Raw genomic sequence first — 17,547 nt, 5'->3', positions numbered from 1 at the left:
TCTGGAATTAAAAACTACAATAACTGAAATGAAAAATTTACTAGAGGGATTTGAAGGTAGATTTGAGCAGGCAGAAGAAAGAATCTGCAAACCTGAAGATAAGAGAATGGAAATTATCAAGTGTGAGGAACAGAAAGTAAAATGAAGAAAAGCAAACAGAGCTAGAGGACCTATATGATACAATTAACATACACATTGTGGTAGTCCTGGAAGAAGAGGGAAAGAAAGGGGCAGGGAGAATATTTGAGGAAATAATGGCTGAACACTTTCTGAATCTGATAAAAGACATGACTTATAAACATCCAAGAAGCTCAACAAACTGCAGGTAAGATGAACTCAAAGAGACTCAGACCAAGACACATTATAAATAAACTTTGAAAAGACAAAGACAGACAGAATCTTGAGAGCAGCAAAAAGGAAGTGAATCATCACATACAAAGGATCCTCCATATTATTATCAGATTTTTTTTTTTTTAAGATTTTATTTATTTATTTGAGAGTGAGCAAGAGAGAGAGCACAAGCAGAGGGAGGAACAGAAGGAGAAGCAGACTCCCTGCTGAGCAGGTGGTCCAATGAGGGGCTCGATCCTGGGACTCTGGGATCATGACCTGGACCGAAGGCAGACGCTTAACTGACTGAGCCACCCAGGTGCCCCTGTTATTAGATTTATGATCAGAAACTTTGGAAGCCAGAAGACACTGGACTGATATATGCAAAGTGCTAAAAGAAAACAACTGCCAATCAAAAATCCTATATCCAGCAAAACTGCCCTTTAAAAGTGAGGGAGGGGTGCCTGGCTGGTTCAGTCAGTGGAGTGCATGACTCTTGATCTTGTGGATGTGAGCTCCAACCCCATGTTGGGTGTAGAGATTACTTAAAAATAAAATCTTTAAAAACAAAAAACAAAAATGAGGGAAAAATTACAATATTCTCAGATAAACAGAGACTGAGGGAGGTCATGACCACTAGACCTGCCCCAAAAGAAATGCTTGAGGGAGTCCTGAAAGGTGGAAGGATTCTAGTCACTAACCCAAATTAGAAAAAATTCCATTTACAATTGCATGAAAAAGAATAAAATACTTAGGAATTAACTTAAGGAGGTAAAAGACTTGGACAATGAAAACTGCAAGAGTGCTGAAAGAATTTAAAGAAGATGTAAATAAATGGAAACACATCCCAGGGCGCCTGGGTGACTCAGTCAGTTAAGTGTCTGCCTTTGGCTCAGATTATGATCCCAGGGTCCTAGGATCCAGCCCCATGTCGGGCTCTCTGCTTGGTGGGGAGCCTGCTTCTCCCTCTCCCTCTGTCTACTGCTCCCCCTCCTCTGTCTGCTGCTCCCCCTGCTTGTTCTCTCTCTCTCTCAAATAAATAAAATCTTAAAAAAAAAAAATAGAAACACATCCCATGTTCATGGATTGGGAGACTTAATATTGTTAAAATATCAATACTACCCAGAACAATAAGGTTCAATGCAATATCTATCAAAACCCCAATAACACTTTTTATTAATAGAAAACCTATCCTAAAATTCGTATATAATCTCAAGGGACCCTGAATAACCAAAGCAATCTTGAAAAAGAACAACATTGGAGGATTCACACTTCCTGATTTCAAAACTTACTACAAAGCTACAGTAATCAAACATTGTGGTATTGGCATAAAAACAGACATATAGGCCAATGGTAATAGAATAGAGATGCCAAAAATAATTTCTCACATATACGGTCAAATGATTTTTGACGAGGGTGTCAGGACCATTCAGTGGGGAAAGAACAGTCTTTTCAATAAATGGTGCTGGGAAACATGGATCTCCACATGCAAAAGAATAAAGTTGGAGGGGTGCCTGGTTGGCTCAGTTGGTTGAGCGAATAACTTTGGCTCAGGTCGTGATCCCAGAGTCCTGGGATTGAGTCCCACGTCAGGCTCCCTGCTCAGTAGGAAGTCTGCTTCTAACCTCTCCCTCTGCCGCTCCCACTGCTTGTGCTCTCCTGCTCTCTCATTCTGTCAAATAAATAAAATCTTAAAAAAAAAAAAGGGGGGGATGAAAGTTGGATCCCTCCCTAACACCATATATAAAAATTAACTCAAAATGGATCAGGTACTTAAATGTAAGACCTAAAACAATAAACTCTTAGAATAAAACATAGGACAAAAGCTTCATGACATTGGATTTGGCAATGATTTCTTGGAAAAGAAAAAGACACATTGAACTTCATTAAAATTTAAAAATTTTGTGCATTAAAAGACACTGTCAGGGGCGTCTGGCTGGCTCAGCTGGTAGAGCATGCGACTCTTGATCTTGGGGTCATGAGTTTGAGCCACATGTTGGGCATGGAGCCTACTTAAAAAATAATAAGATAGGGCGCCTGGGTGGCTCAGATGGTTAAACAACTGCCTTCGGCTCAGGTCATGATCCCAGGGTCCTGGGATCGAGCCCTGCATTGGGCTCCCTGCTCCGCGGGAAGCCTGCTTCTCCCTCTCCCACTCCCCCTGCTTGTGTTCCCTCTCTCGCTGTGTCTCTCTCTGTCAAATAAATAAATAAAATCTTTAAAAAAAAAAATAATAATAATAAGATAATACTAATAAAATTTTTTTAAAAAGACACTGTCAGAGGTGGGTGGGTAGATGGGTTAAATAGCTGATGGGGATTAAGGAGGGCCCTTGTTGTGGTGAGCACTGGTTGTTTTAGTGAAGTATTGAAACACTACACGTGAAACTAATATTACGCTCTATGTTACCCAACTGGAATTTGAATAAAAACTTAAAAAAATAAAATGCGGGGCGCCTGGGTGGCTCAGATGGTTAAGCATCTGCCTTCGGCTCAGGTCATGATCCCAGGGTCCTAGGATCGAGTCCCACATCAGACTCCCGGCTCAGCGGGGAGCCTGCTTCTCCCTCTGACCCTCTCCCCTCTCATGCTGTTTCTCGCTCTCTCGCTCTCTAAAAAATAAATAAAATCTTTAAAAATAAATAAATAAAATAAAATGCATAAATTACATACAAATAAAAAATAAATAAAATGATATATCTTAAAAAAAAAGACACCATCCACAGTATAAAAAAACAACCCACACAATTGGAGAAAATATTTATAAATCATATATCTGGGATGAATACCCAGAATATATAGAGAACTCTAAAACTAAACAGCAAAACAACTTGATTGAAAAATGGGTAAAGGACTTGAATAGACATTTTTTTTTTTTAAGATTTTATTTATTTATTTGACAGAGAGAGACACAGTGAGAGAGGGAAGACAAGCAGGTGGAGTGGGAGAGGGAGAAGCAGGCTTCCCACAGAGCAGAGAGCACGATGCGGGACTCAGTCCCAGGACCCTGGAATCATGACCTGAGCAGAAGGCAGACCCCTAACGACTGAGCCACCCAGGCGCCCCAACAAGCAGAATTTAAAAACAAAATGCCCAACCTTTCCCAACTTAAACCAATAAGAAATTATATTTGCCACTCTCTTTCCTATACTGCTCAATCCCTGTTGGAGTGGGCCTATATGACCTTTGGAACTCAGTTTCCATTTTGCTGTGATCTGTTGGGTACCTGCAACTTACTTGGCACAAGACGCCACCTGTGGGGTCATGAGTTTTCACATTGTCATAAACAAAAGGAAGGAACAAGGAACCAAAATTAAAGTGAATGATCAGGTATGGTGTAGTGTTTAAAACTTCTGCTACTTAAAGGAATAGTTGTGTCATTAGTCTTAATTATGTAGAATAAGCATTGATATTAATCTCAGATCTTAACAATGGAGATCTAGCAATTCAATGTCAATTGTGGTTTTAATATTCTTCCTTCCACCAACTGATTTGTTGACTAGATTGTAATATACCTTTTCCTCTTGTCAGATACTCCAAGGTACACTTTATAAAAGGAAGAATCCAGTTCTTCACACTGCTTTGACTCCTGTGGGATGCTGATATTGTGCCCTATAAAATTCAAGTAATTGGGATCCTAAAAGACAGTGCTTAAGAGGATGTGGTTAAAATTACCACTAATGATTTGGGGAGTGAAGAAAGAAAAGGTTGCTGTTTCTGAATTGACATCTTTTGCACAGAGCATTTTAGTTGGTAGTAAAATAAAGTTCAGCAATGGACTCAGTTACCTGAAGAAAGTGAATTGACCAGGGGCGCCTGGGTGGCTCAGTCGTTAAGCGTCTGCCTTCGGCTCAGATCATGATCCCAGGGTCCTGGGATCGAGCCCCGCATCGGGCTCCCTGCTCGGCGGGAAGCCTGCTTCTCCCTCTCCCACTCCCCCTGCTTGTGTTCCCTCTCTCGCTGTCTCTCTGTCAAATAAATAAATAAAATCTTTAAAAAAAAAAAAAGTGAATTGACCCATAAGACATGGTATCAATATCCTTTGATACTGCAGCAGTATAACTCCAGCATGCTGAAATTGCCGTAGATGCCTTTCTGTAATAAAGGGGATCTGGTGTCTAACAAAATAGTGGAGAGGATACACAAATTCTCATTTACTCGAGTAATATAGTATACTTTGGAAATGGAGATGGAAAGGCATCAGATCATTCAGAAAGTCTGAAGACCCAAAGGTGATACAGTTTTTGAACAGTTATTTTCATACCACTATATAAAATTTGACCCAACCACTCCAACAGGAATTTACTGAGCACCTACTGTGTGCTCACCACTAGGCCAAGCCCCAAGATGGGGCAAGTGGGAGGGTAGAGAATAAGTGTAGGATACATTTTTAACCCTCTACAGGTTTACAGTGTACTTTAAAGGATAAAAATATGAGACTACATAGACCAAAATTCTGAATTATATGGTACGAACCATTGAAGTACCATACAAGTTTAGGAGAGAGAGATTACTAAAGAGGCATGAAAGAAGTTCTCAAAAACCAATTGAATTTCACCTGGGCCTTGGAAAAATGGTAGGACTTGAATGAACAGAGGGGAGAGAGGAGGACATGGCTGAGAATAGGCAAATTGTGTGGGGGCACCAAACTGAGAACAAGTAGACTTTGCAGATCAGTAGAGAGAGTGACCTAGATAGAAAGCACCAGTGAAAGAATAGGAAAAACTAAGCCCTAAAAATACAAGAGGACCAGAAAACTAATGCATTTTATATTCCTTTAAAATCTCCTTTCAGGGGCACCTGGGTGGCTCAGTCGTTAAGCGTCTGCCTTCAGCTTGGGTCATGATCCCAGGGTCCTGGGATCGAGCCCCGCATCGGGCTCCCTGCTCAGCAGGAAGCCCGCTTCTCCCTCTCCCACTCCCCCTACTTGTGTTTCCTCTCTCGCTATCTCTCTGTCAAATAAATAAAAATAAAACCTTAGGGGGCGCCTGGGTGGCTCAGCGTTAAGCGTCTGCCTTCGGCTCAGGTCATGATCCCAGGGTCCTGGGATCGAGCCCCACATCAGGCTCCCTGCTCGGCGGGAAGCCTGCTTCTCCCTCTCCCACTCCCCCTGCTTGTGTTCCCTCTCTCACTGTGCCTCTCTCTGTCAAATAAATAAAATCTTTAAAATAAAATAAAATAAAATAAAACCTTAAAAAAAAAATAAATAAAATCTCCTTTCAACACCCTTCTCATCAGAATCAAGATTTTCAGTGATATAAATCCCCTTTGTTGCCATTTTGACTTTTTCTTGTTGTCTTAATTTTTGAAATTGTATTTGTGTCTTATTCTAAGCACCTCACATTAGAATATTCGCAGTCCTGTATGGACCCAGCCTCTAGTTCCATTGGAAAGATTGGGTATTTAAAATACCCACTCTTCAAGGGCGCCTGGGTGGCTCAGTCATTAAGTGTCTGCCTTCGGCTCAGGTCATGATCCCAGGGTCCTGGGATCGAGCCCCGCATCGGGCTCCCTGCTCAGCGGGAAGTCTGCTTCTCCCTCTCCCACTCCCCCTGCTTGTGTTTCCTCTCTCGCTATGTCTCTCTCTGTCGAATAAATAAATAAAATCTTAAAAAAAAAAAAATACCCACTCTTCTTTTGGATATAATGAAAATTCTGCCACCATTATATACATGGACTAGAGTTTTATAAGTTGGGGATGCTTTGTAGCACTTTAGTGATATATGCTAATTGGCATTTATTCAGCAAATGTTAAGTACCTACTGTGTGCAGGTCCTGTTCTAGGTGCTTGGGATGCTTCCACGAACAAATAAATGAAGAGGATCCTTGCTCTTGAAGAACTTATATTCTACTGGATGGCTTCATTGCTAAACCAGCTATCAAATAATGTCTTTGCTCTTAAAATTACTTCTTTTTACAGTGGACTAATTTAGCTGACAGAATCTTTAAGACTCTCAAACAGCCTTCTCCAAACAGAAAATCCCTTACTCCATAGACAGAGGAATTTACCCTAGGTATAATTTGATGGGTTTTTCTCTTCCCGTCTTTAATTTGTCCTTCTCCTTCACTGCCCTGACAACATTTTCTCTTGGAGTATTTTGGGAAGAAGTTTCCTGTTCTTAATTTTCCTCTATAAATTACCTTGCTCACACATACAGCCTATGAACTGCCACTGCTGTGGTTGTATTTATTTGTTGAACAATTCTGTACTTTGAAATGATTCATTCAAGAGCCGTGAAGCATTCAAAGCAGGATGTGTGACTCATTTAGTAAATAGCAGCATCTTGAAGTAGAGAACAGGAACCTAGGATTGACTAAGGTACAAATGAAAGTTATGTTGGCTTTGAGGTATGTTTATTTAGTCCTTTGCCTTCTTCTCCCATTCCCTACTTTCCCAAACAAACAGTCTCTTGCATTGGGAATAGAAGCACTGCAATGAGGGTGGGAAGCATTATTAGGACTGTTGCAGATCTCCTAGTTTCTCCTTTCAGAATATGTGATCAACCTTCATAAAAAGGTGGGATATTCTTTTCCACCCTGTTTAGCATTGACATCACTGTATTTTAGAGCTTGTTCCCCATAGTGTTCAGGCTTGCTATGGCTTTTTCATGCAATTTTCTTTTCATCAAATATGTCCATGTGTAGATACTTTAATAAAAGAAAGCTATTCTGTTCATGAAGTGCTCTCAGACCCAGAGACTTTGGAGAAGGGGATAGTTAGGTTTCAGCATAAATGAACTTTCAGAGTATCACAAATATGAACTCAGTTCCTTGTATTGTTCCCTGATAGTTTAGGCATTCGGGGCTCATTTCCTAATAACCAAAGAGTTCTAAGTTGTCTCCTTCCCCCAGTCTGCTCTTCTAAAACAAGGAAAGGGACGTGTATTAATCATAGGTCAAGGCATTAGAGCATTTTTAAATATGAGGCAAATCCACATGAAAATTGGAGCTATGATGGCCAAAAACAACATTTCAGGAATGAATTTGGCTAGGGTTTGAGTGCATATTGCACAGAAATTTCATTGGTCACAATGCTTTACCAAGGATTTAGCTTGAAATTATTACATTTCTAATGCCCATATGCTTGTGCCTGGCTCAGAGTCAACAGGCAGAAATTTAGCTCTAGTTTGGCTTGAGCTCTCCTTTGCCCTGAGCCTTCTCTTCAGTTCTCTTTAGTGCTGTTATTTCAAAAAGTTTCTAGTAGACTAGTTTAATGGGATTAAGAAAAGAACTCTCTAAATGTTGACTTATTCAGAGTTATTCTGCAAAGAAAAACTAAGTTTTACTACAATACCTGTCTTGTCTACCTTGAGATTAAAAATGTAGAGAACTAGGGGCGCCTGAGTGGCGCAGTCATTGGGCGTCTGCCTTCGGCTCAGGTCATGATCCCGGGGTCCTGGGATCGAGCCCCGCATCGGGCTCCCTGCTCAGCGGGAAGCCTGCTCTCCCTCTCCCACTCCCCCTGCTTGTGTTCCCTCTCTCTGTCAAAATAAATAAAATCTTAAAAAAATGTAGAGAACTAGCCATACATGCTATGCTGTATGTCAGGTACTATACTGTTTTATGTAATTATTTCATTTAAAAGCTTAAGAGAAGAGGGTTATGAGGAAGCCTTTTGGGGTACCTGAAATATGTCATGTCTTGATCTAGGTTGTCATTACATCAGCATTTACTTATATAAAAATTCATTGATGGGACACGTGGGTGGCTCAGTCGGTTGAGCAGCTGGCTCTTGGTTTCAGCTCAGGTCATGATCTTGGGGCCCTGGTATCGAGTCCCACATCGGGCTCCTTGCTCAGCAGGGAGCCTGCTTCTCCCTCTATTTCCCTCTGCTTGTGCTCTCTCTGTCAAATAAATAAAATCTTAAAAAAAAAAAATTCATTGAGCTGTATACTTAATATGTTTTTTTAATGCATGTTATATATCAATTTAAAAAAATTTAAAATCTTAAGACTTCATTCACTGAGATGTATTCCTGATTTACAGTTCCCACCATCTTTATTCTTCTGGCCATTCCTAACTCTTGATTTAGCTCTGTTCATTTAGTCAGTTTGCTAGTAGATAGGATTCTGGCTTCTATCACAGAAGGATAGGTGAGAATGAAACTGCCTAGAAACAGAAAGGATTTTTACCAAAGATCTCCTGTGGAAAATTGTTAATGAAAAACAATACTTTCCCTGCCCATTCTGCAACTGATGCCAATTTTCAGATTGATCCTCATGCCCCTGACATTCCATTTTAGGTTTCTTAACATTTCTTAAACCAAGAAAATCTCCATTGGGGAGTAAAAATCAAAAGTAGCCAAATTGTTTTGATTTGCTTCTTCTGTATTATCTCTTTGTAACAGGGCAATGTGTGAGAATTCCACTTAATTTGTTCTTCTCCCAGTTACAGTGCTTTCTGTCTCTGTCTTCCTAATTTCTCTATCTTAAGTATTTGCAGATCTGTAGTACATCAGCCATTTTATAAAATGAGGTTGGGAGTTTTCTGCCTGTGTTTTTTCCTTCCAAGTTTTAGATCCAAAAACATGTGTTGGCAGTTTGGCAAGGGAAACTAAAAAACAGCCTTTTTTTCCCCCCTTGTTTCTTTTTCTCTTTCCCTGTTACCGTGTAACAGAATTTCTCAACAAAGATACAGTTCACATTTTGAGTCAGATAATGCTTTGTTTTAGGGCACTGTCCTGTGCATTTCGGCATATTTATCAGCATCCCATGCATCTATCCTGTAGAGGCTAGTAGCATCCCCCGGTTGTGATAAGCAATAATGTCTCCAGACATTGCTAAAATGTCCCCTGGAGGTCAGAGTTGTCCCTGGTTGAGAACCACTGCCATATAGTATAAACTGTACTTAGAGAAAATGGGTTTGGGGAGCAAGATTCAAGATTGGCACATGATTAAAATTCCCATCAGATCTTTGAGAATATTATCCAGACCAGAGCTGTCCAAAAGAAATGTAACGCAAACCACATATGTAATTTAAAATTTTCTAGTAGCCACATTAAAAAGTAAAAGTAAACAAGTAAAATTAATTTTAATAATAGTTTATTTAACCCAGTATATCTAAAATATTATATCAACATGAAATTAATTAAATATTTTACATTCTTTTTTTTTCTTTTTTTGTACTACATCTTTGAAATCCAGTGTGTGTTTTGACTTATAGTACATCTCAATTCAGACTAGCCACATTTAAAGTGCTCAATAGCCATGTGTGGCTAGTGGCTCCCATATTGGATAGGGCACATCTGAATCATCTTGGTCTATAGGGTGCTCATTACCACATAATACTTCACCTCACCCATTTATGCCAAGAAACTGCCCTGATTCATTTACTTGAGCAAATTAGATGCTAAACCATAGTCACTATACAGATCTTCTCCCAAGGCATAGAAATTGTCTTCTTGATTCAGTATGACTTATATTCTTTAGTCTCCATTTTGACTGATAATCAGCCCTCTGTTATCTTGGAGATGGCTAATATCTACATATTCCTTGAAAATTATCATTATTTACCCTACAACCAGAGTTAGTGTTCCTGAGTGGCTCTTTGCCAAAACCTTAGTCATAGGTAAGACCAAAGAACAAAGGAAGACCCATTAAGGGTATTAACAAATGGGAGAGTTAGATTTTTATTTTTTGTTTTTTTAAAAGATTTTATTTATTTATTTGACAGAGAGAGACACAGCAAGAGAGGGAACACAAGCAGGGGGAGAGGGAGAGGGAGAAGCAGGCTTCCTGCTGAGCAGGGAGCCCAATGCGGGGCTTGATCCCAGGACCCTGGGATCATGACCTGAGCCCAAGGCAGACGCTTAATGACTGAGCCACCCAGGCGCCCCAGGAGAGTTAGATTTTTAAATGGGCAATAATTCAAAGAGGAAATCCTTTTGGAAGCCTCTCCACCCATTTTAATTCTATAGAATAATCTATCTAATAAGGTAAAAATTTTTATCACTTAATGATGTTAGATATTTTAACTGAGAAATTGCTTTTAGAGGGATGGTTTACTGGGCACACATTTCAAGACTGATCTAGAGAATTCTTAAGGGTTAACTTTTTTTTAATTTTTAAAGCAATTTTAAGGGTTTTATTAATTTTTTTTCCTTAATGTAATCTCTACACCCAACATGGAGCTTGAACCTATAACCCAGAGATCAACAGTTGCACGCTCCACCAACTGAGCCAGTCAGGCTCCCCCTTATCAGTTAACTTTTTTTTTTTTTTTTAAGATTTTGTTTATGTGTCGGAGCGCACAAGCAAGGGGAGTGGCAGGCAGAGGGAGAAGCAGACTCCCCGCTGAGCAGGGAGCCTGACGTGGGACTCGATCCCAGGACCCTGGAATCATGACCTGAGCCAAAGGCAGATGCTTAACCGACTGAGCCACCCAGGCGTCCCTGAGCGTTAACTTTTAATAAATGAGAAAGACTATAAGGAACAATGAAAATAATAGCCAGATCAACATTCAGTTTGATAAAAACTTTAGTATACTTTTATTCTCCCCCTTCCTACTCTAGCCATATAAAAATTGTATTAGAAATTATAAGGAGAGGGGCACATGGGTGGCTCAGTGGGTTGAGCTTCTGACTTTTGATTTTGACTCAGGTCATGATCTCACAGTCATGGGATAGAGCCCCAAGTCGAGCTCTACACTCAGTGTGGAGTCTGCTTGAGATTCTCTCTCCCTCTGCCCCTACCCCTGCTTGCTCACGCTCTCTCTCTCTCTCTCTCTCTCTTTCTCTCAAAATAAATAAATAAACTCTTTAAAAAAAAAAGAAATTATTAGAGATGACTGGAGCCAAGACCAGGCCAGTGCTCTGCTTCTTAAAATTCTGCCCATTTGTCTCCTCAGAAGGTCACTACCTAGTTTAGTCAGGGATTCTTAACTTTTGTGATGTCATGACCCCCACTGGTAGTTTGATGAAGCCTGTGAACCCCTTTCAGGATATTGTTTTTATTTTTATTTTTTTTTTCAGAATATTGTTTTTAAATTAATAAAGTAAAATACATAGGATTGATTATAAAGGAAACCAATTATTTTGAAATACAGTTACCAAAAATGTTTTTAAAATATTTGATAATGTAGGGGTGCCTGGGAGGCTCCTGACTTCAGCTCAGGTCATGATCTCAGGATCCTGGGATCGAGCCCCACATTGGCTGCCCACTCAGTGGGGAGTCTCCTTGTCCCTCCTCCCCTGCCCTTCCCCTCGCTCATGTGTGCATGTGCTCGCATGCACGCTCTCTAATAAATAAATAAAATCTTTTTTAAAAATTTGAGAATGTCAGGGGCACCTGGGTGGCTCAGTCGTTAAGTGTCTGCCTTTGGCTCAGGTCATGATCCCAGGGTGCTGGGATCGAGCCCTACATCAAGCTCCCTGCTCAGCGGGAAGCCTGCTTCTCCCTCTCCCACTCCCCCGCTTGTGTTCCTTCTCTCGCTGTGTCTCTCTCTATCAAATAAATAAATAAATAAATAAAATCTTTTTTAAAAATTTGATAATGTCATATGTGTGCTTTTTAATTAATGCATTAGATAACAAGTTCTAGTGGTAGGTCTTGTGATTCCCATAGTTTCAAAGTAGTGATGAGTATAAAGGATATTTTGATATATGTGATAAGAAGATATGTGTGATTTCTATTACGAGTTAGGAATGTTAAACTTCAGAATTTAGTGAGAATAAAGATGTAATTTTTTTTCCTTTTCCATGTTCACGGCTATCAGGCCCTCTGAGATGCTGATGGGTGGGAAATCCCTTTGGCCACCTTCAGTTCTTTTCAGAGCCCAGCTTTTGATTGGGAAAAAATGAATAGCTCAAGGGGGAGAACAGGGCAGCAGGGAAGGGAGTGCAGGCTGGGTGGGGTGTGCGGCAGAGAGGAACCAGAACTAGAGGACAGATAAAACAAGTCGGGACTATGTAGCAAAATTATAACAGAAGGGGAGTTGCCTTTTAAAAAAATTTTTTTAAAGGTTTATTTATTTATTTTTAGATTGTATTTATTTGAGAGAGAGAGACAGAGTGCACGAGAGGGGGTAGGGTCAGAGGGAGAAGCAGACTCCCCACTGAGTAGGGAGCCCAATGTGGGACTCTATCCTGGGACTCCAGGACCATGACCTGAGCCGAAGGCAGTCGCTTAACCAACTGAGCCACACAGGCGCCCCAGGTTTATTTATTTGAGAGAGAGCACGAGTAGGAGAGGGAGAGAGAAACTCAAGCAGACTCCATGATGAGCATGGAGCCCTGCATGAGGCTCAATCTCATGACCCAGAGAGCGCACGACCTGAGCCGAAACCAAGAGTCCGCCACTTAACCGACTGTGCCGCCCAGGCGCCCCTATGTGAAGTAAAATATTAAGTGCTCCTAACTAGAGTAAAACCTGATGGAGGTTTCAAGTCTTTCTCTCAGCTCAGTTTTGAGCAGACTTGATTTTTGATATTAGAAAAGGACTTTTGCTTGAAAGTCATTCTTCTAGATTCTAGAACATTGTGCAAAATTTTTCAAGCTACCTATATGAAATTTCCCTGAAATATACTTACAAGCATCTTTTTGAAAAAGATTGTTAGAACATTACCAATATGTTTTGAAATTTTATACCTCTGTCTAATCCACTACTCTTCCTCTTCCCCTAAAATGATGGTTTTTCTTTGTTGTAGACTAGATTCTGCTCACTTCCTTTTACCAAATACCTGGCAATCCCAGAACCTCAAGAGTGACTTATTTAACCTACAGATATCATACCCCTGGTTAACAGACTATTCTCTTCCTTTCTTCACCCCCCAGCCCCACCCTTTTTTCCTTAGGGAGAAATCTGTGAAGGAAACAATTGATGCCTAGGGTTAACCAGCAATAGAGAAAACTAAAGTTTTTGGCTAAATTCCCCCATACTTTATCAGTTTTATCCTGGATCCATCAGAAACCACTCATGCAGTCTTTTGACAGTTTTACTTTTTGATTCTTCATACTTTTAATTGAAAATTCAGTTTTCCCTTCAGGCCTGTAGGCCTAGCCTGGAAGGATTTTACACCTTAAGCTAGCTTTAGTGGTGATAGGGCTCACAGCAAATTTGGGGAAAGTATCTACTTCCAGGTAAAATAAAGGAACTTAAACTGAAGTTCAGTGTCACTTTCTTGACTGGATAGGAGCTGGGATGGGTGGGGCTAGCTCCTGTCTATTTGGTTTGCAGTCAGGAAGCACTGTGGAAAAAAGAGCTAAAGGTATTTAGTGTGTGTATCTAATGAGGAAAGTAAAAAGAGGGGACTAACCAGTCATTATTTTTAGAAACAAAAAGACAAACAGAAGCATGTTTCAGAGGCTGGCTGGTGAGGGAGCTGTGGGAAGCTGCGGCATCCAAGCTGTTCCTGTGTTGCAGGCATGTTTTAATGAAGGAACCAGGCCAGCCAGCCTCAAAGGGAATTTTGAGGGTATCATTCTTTTGAATTACTGCTGTTCATCTGTTCTCTTCACCTCCCCCGCCCTAAAGAAGGGGTGGGAGCATAAACTACTGTCCAGTATCCCTGTCTTAGATGTCATAAACTGAGACCGACCTAGCCTCACCTTTTCATTGTCCTTTCACCCAAACCCCTAACAAATAAAACCTCTATACCATCTCCTTTTCCCTTCCCTCATCCTGCCTACAGGCTTCTCCCTACCCGAACAAAAAAAAAATTGCTTGCATTTTTGTTCTGTCATTATATAGCCAGCAGCATTTCACTGGCCCCTTTATGGCTGACGGAGCCCAGGCGGGCTGCCCGATGAGGGAAGACAGCATTTGGCCGATGGGGCTGGTGTGTGCCATTACTGCTGGCCATTGGGCCTCTGTCCTCTACAGCTCCATCCTGGCTCATTAAAACCCTGAGCCAAATAGCTGGGCAGGCTCCTGCTGCAGCACTGTGGGGGCCAGGAAGTTAAATGGTTCTCCTAATCCTGCATAATTTATCTCCCTGTTAGCCCCCTCATAAATAGTCCAATTCAGCCCTACCATGGAGAGCTTCATTCTGAATTTCCTATTTTTGTGATGACCGAGTGTCCAGCCTTTCCCTTCTTCTCTCTTTATTATTATTATTAAAAATTATTTTCCCCTTGTTCGCTACGAGCCTTGCCTAAACATTTTTTTCATTTGGAGCCTCCTGCCTGGACCCCACTTCACCAGCAATCTGTCCACTTCTCTCGTTTGGACCTGATATCACAGAGCAGTTGGTGCTGCGGCCCTCCTCTTTTCCTCTCCTCACAGCTTTCTAGTGCCTCTTTTTCTCCTTCCCCATTTTCTCCTTTAATCCATCTCCTCTCCTTTTCCATCACTTTCAGTTTTTTCTCCTTTCCATTCCCTCTCCAGCCCCTCTGTCCAGGGACCATCCTTATTGCAGGATGTTTGGTAGGACATTATAAAAGGGCACTGAATCGCTTATTTTTTTTTTTTCACATCTCTGTTTCTGTTTCGTTTCAGCGATTTACAAACGAGGACCACCTGGCAGTTCATAAACACAAGCATGAGATGACATTGAAATTTGGCCCAGCCCGAACTGACTCAGTCATCATTGCAGGTATTTGCTGCCCCAAAAGCCACATGCCTTGATATCACCAGACAGTTAAGATTAATACCAGGGACCAGATGTACTGGGAGCTCTACTCCCCTTTTCCCATTAAGAGCCCTTATGTGATCTGCATTTAATCAGGAAAAAGGAACACTACAAGCCCCCAAGTTTCAGTTGTGCCCTCCATTCTGTTTTAATACAAGATTGTGTTCTACAGTTTTTGAGGTGGGTGTGTTGAGGTTTTGTCTTGGCTTTTTCAGTCTATTCCCTCCTTGCCTTCTTTTTATTAAGACTTTGGAAGATTTACAGACAAAAGACGCCTTTGACATTTCTCTCTACCCACAGTGAAGGGGTGAACAAAAGAAAGCAAGAAAGCCGACCTAGCCTGGCTGCTTCTCTTCCACTGGGTGTCAGTTTCCCCCAAGCAGGCAGATTGTCAGTTTGTAAATTCGTCTTGCCTTGTGAACCCAGACAGCATTGAGGGCACATTTCCAAAGCTCAAACAAGACATTTAGTCAGTGGGACTTTCTAAGCCAATTTGGGTGACCTGGAACCTCTTGCTGGTTGTTTAGATACTGTCGTGCTTACATATGCCATTCTCGAGAGAGCATTCTCAGAAACTGCTCTCAAATCATGCAGCACTTCTGTCGTGCCATTTTTAACTAGACAGACATACAAAACAAAATGGGTCTTTTCTTTTGATACTATGAGGGGTTCTGATTTAGCCTGAGTTAAGCAGGCTTACTGCAGTATTTAGCCAATAGGGTATTTAGTTGATAGTTATTACACCAGTTAATAACTCAGATAAGACACAATTTTTCTAAGTATTACTAGCCAAAATGCAACCCAAGATATAGTGAAGGAAAGAGAGAACCTCCTTCTCCATACTTTTCTGTGTGAAGAAAGGAACTTGCCTTTACAGATCTCCTAATCCTTATTAATTCAGCAAATACTTATTGAATAGCTACTGTGTGCACCAGCCACTTTGCTGGGAGCTTGTAGATTATAATTCCTGGAAAAGGACATGAGTGGGGACATTGTCATCGATGATCCTTAAGAAAACCTGTAGGAAATCCTTAGGGAAGAATGGATATGGTATAAAAATATATGGTGGTAGTACATACTTAAATTTATTAAGTCAAGGCATATATACGTGAAAAAATTTTTAGTACAAGTGAATAATTCAAACAATATAAATACTAAGAGAATGAATATTAAGTTGAATTAATCAGAGAGTTTATGAAAGAGATACATTTGAGGCAAGGTTATCAAGTTGGAAAGGTTATTTCCAAGGTGGAAAGGTCTATGCCAAGTCTCCAAGAGTGATGAGAGAAATCAATACAGGATAGTCCCAAGGAGAGAAAGTATTTTCCTGTTATTCTTTGCATTCTGTTCTGGAGTGCTCATCCCATTGCACATGACTCCACTTATCCTGTCGAGGCTGGTAATTCTCATTTCTCTAAATTGAGACTTTGTGTCCGACATGTATTCCAATCCCTTATTGAACACTTACTTGGCTGTCTTTCTGTCATTCAGATCTTCCTGCCCCTCATGCCCCATTTCTGAACTTCTCTCCTTGTCCCCGAAACCTTCTCCTTCTCCTTGTTATTCAGTGGTATCAGTATTCTCAAAATCTTGAGTTGTTTAAAAAAAAAATCTTTTTTTTTTTTAAAGATTTTATTTATTTATTTGACAGAGAGAGACACAGTGAGAGAGGGAACACAAGCAGGGGGAGTGGGAGAGGGAGAAGCAGGCTCCCCACTGAGCAGGGAGCCCGATGCGGGGCTCGATCCCAGGACCCTGAGATCATGACCTGAGTCGAAGACAGACGCTTAACCAACTGAGCCACCCAGGCGCCCCTAAAAAAAAAAAAATCTTGAGTTATTTTATTCTTTCTTCACATTCTCTCTGTTCTGTTCCTTCCACCACCTTCATTACGCTTGGGTTTCTCCAAAGTCTCCTAGCTGGCCTCCTTGACTGGTTTGTTATTCTAATCTTGCATTCTCTTGAAAAGCCAGTCTTGGGGCGCCTGGGTGGCTCAGTCGGTTAAGTGTCTGCCTTTGGCTCAGGTCCTGATCCCAGGGTCCTGGGATTGAGGCCTGCATTGGGCTCCCTGAGCCCGCTTCTCCCTCTCCACCCCCCCTCCCATTGTGCTCTCTCTCACTCTCTCTCTCTCTCTCTCTCACTCAAATAAATAAAATCTTTTAAAAAAAGAAAGGAAAGCCAGTCTTCCCTAAACTCTTCTGCTTTGCTCAAAATCTGTCCTAATCTGGGGTACCTGGCTTTCTGGCTCAGTTGATAGACCATGAGACTCTTGATCTCAGGGCCATGAGTTCAGACCCCACCTTGGGGATAAAGTTTACTTAAAAAAAAAAAAAAAAACTGGGCGCCTGGGTGGCTCAGTTGGTTAAGCGACTGCCTTCGGCTCAGGTCATGATCCTGGAGTCCCAGGATCGAGTCCCGCATCGGGCTCCCTGCTTGGCAGGGAGTCTGCTTCTCCCTCTGACCCTCCTCCCTCTCATGCTCTCTGTCTCTCATTCTCTCTCTCTCAAATAAATAAATAAAATCTTAAAAAAAAAAACTAAAAACCATCTCCCTCTAAATAAAATGCTCTTAGATTTAAAAAAAAAAAAAGCTCAAACCATAAGAGACTCTTCTTAATCACAGGAAACAAACTGAGGGTTGCTGGAGGGAAGGG

The 17,547-nt window shown here is 41.1% G+C and overlaps 1 protein-coding gene across 4 annotated transcripts in view; it reads left to right on the top strand.

The window, feature by feature from the left end:
* Positions 1-17,547, top strand: part of LOC102738150 (cyclic AMP-dependent transcription factor ATF-7) — an 89,956-nt gene that overhangs the window by 48,345 nt on the left and 24,064 nt on the right. For all 4 annotated transcript variants that reach the window (XM_081821756.1, XM_006728691.3, XM_031019826.2 and 1 more), the window contains one exon: positions 14,762-14,858. In XM_081821756.1, coding sequence (XP_081677882.1) covers positions 14,810-14,858 — 49 coding nt within the window. In that variant the 5' untranslated portion in view covers positions 14,762-14,809. The remainder of the gene's footprint in view (positions 1-14,761; positions 14,859-17,547) is intronic.

The sequence above is a fragment of the Leptonychotes weddellii genome, chromosome 5, assembly GCF_054177405.1.
Source record: "Leptonychotes weddellii isolate Sample4059 chromosome 5, ASM5417740v2, whole genome shotgun sequence".
In the NCBI taxonomy this organism is placed as follows: Eukaryota; Metazoa; Chordata; class Mammalia; order Carnivora; family Phocidae; genus Leptonychotes; species Leptonychotes weddellii.
The sequence above is the reverse complement of the archived record's forward strand: the minus strand, read 5'-3'. Positions and strand labels throughout refer to the sequence as shown.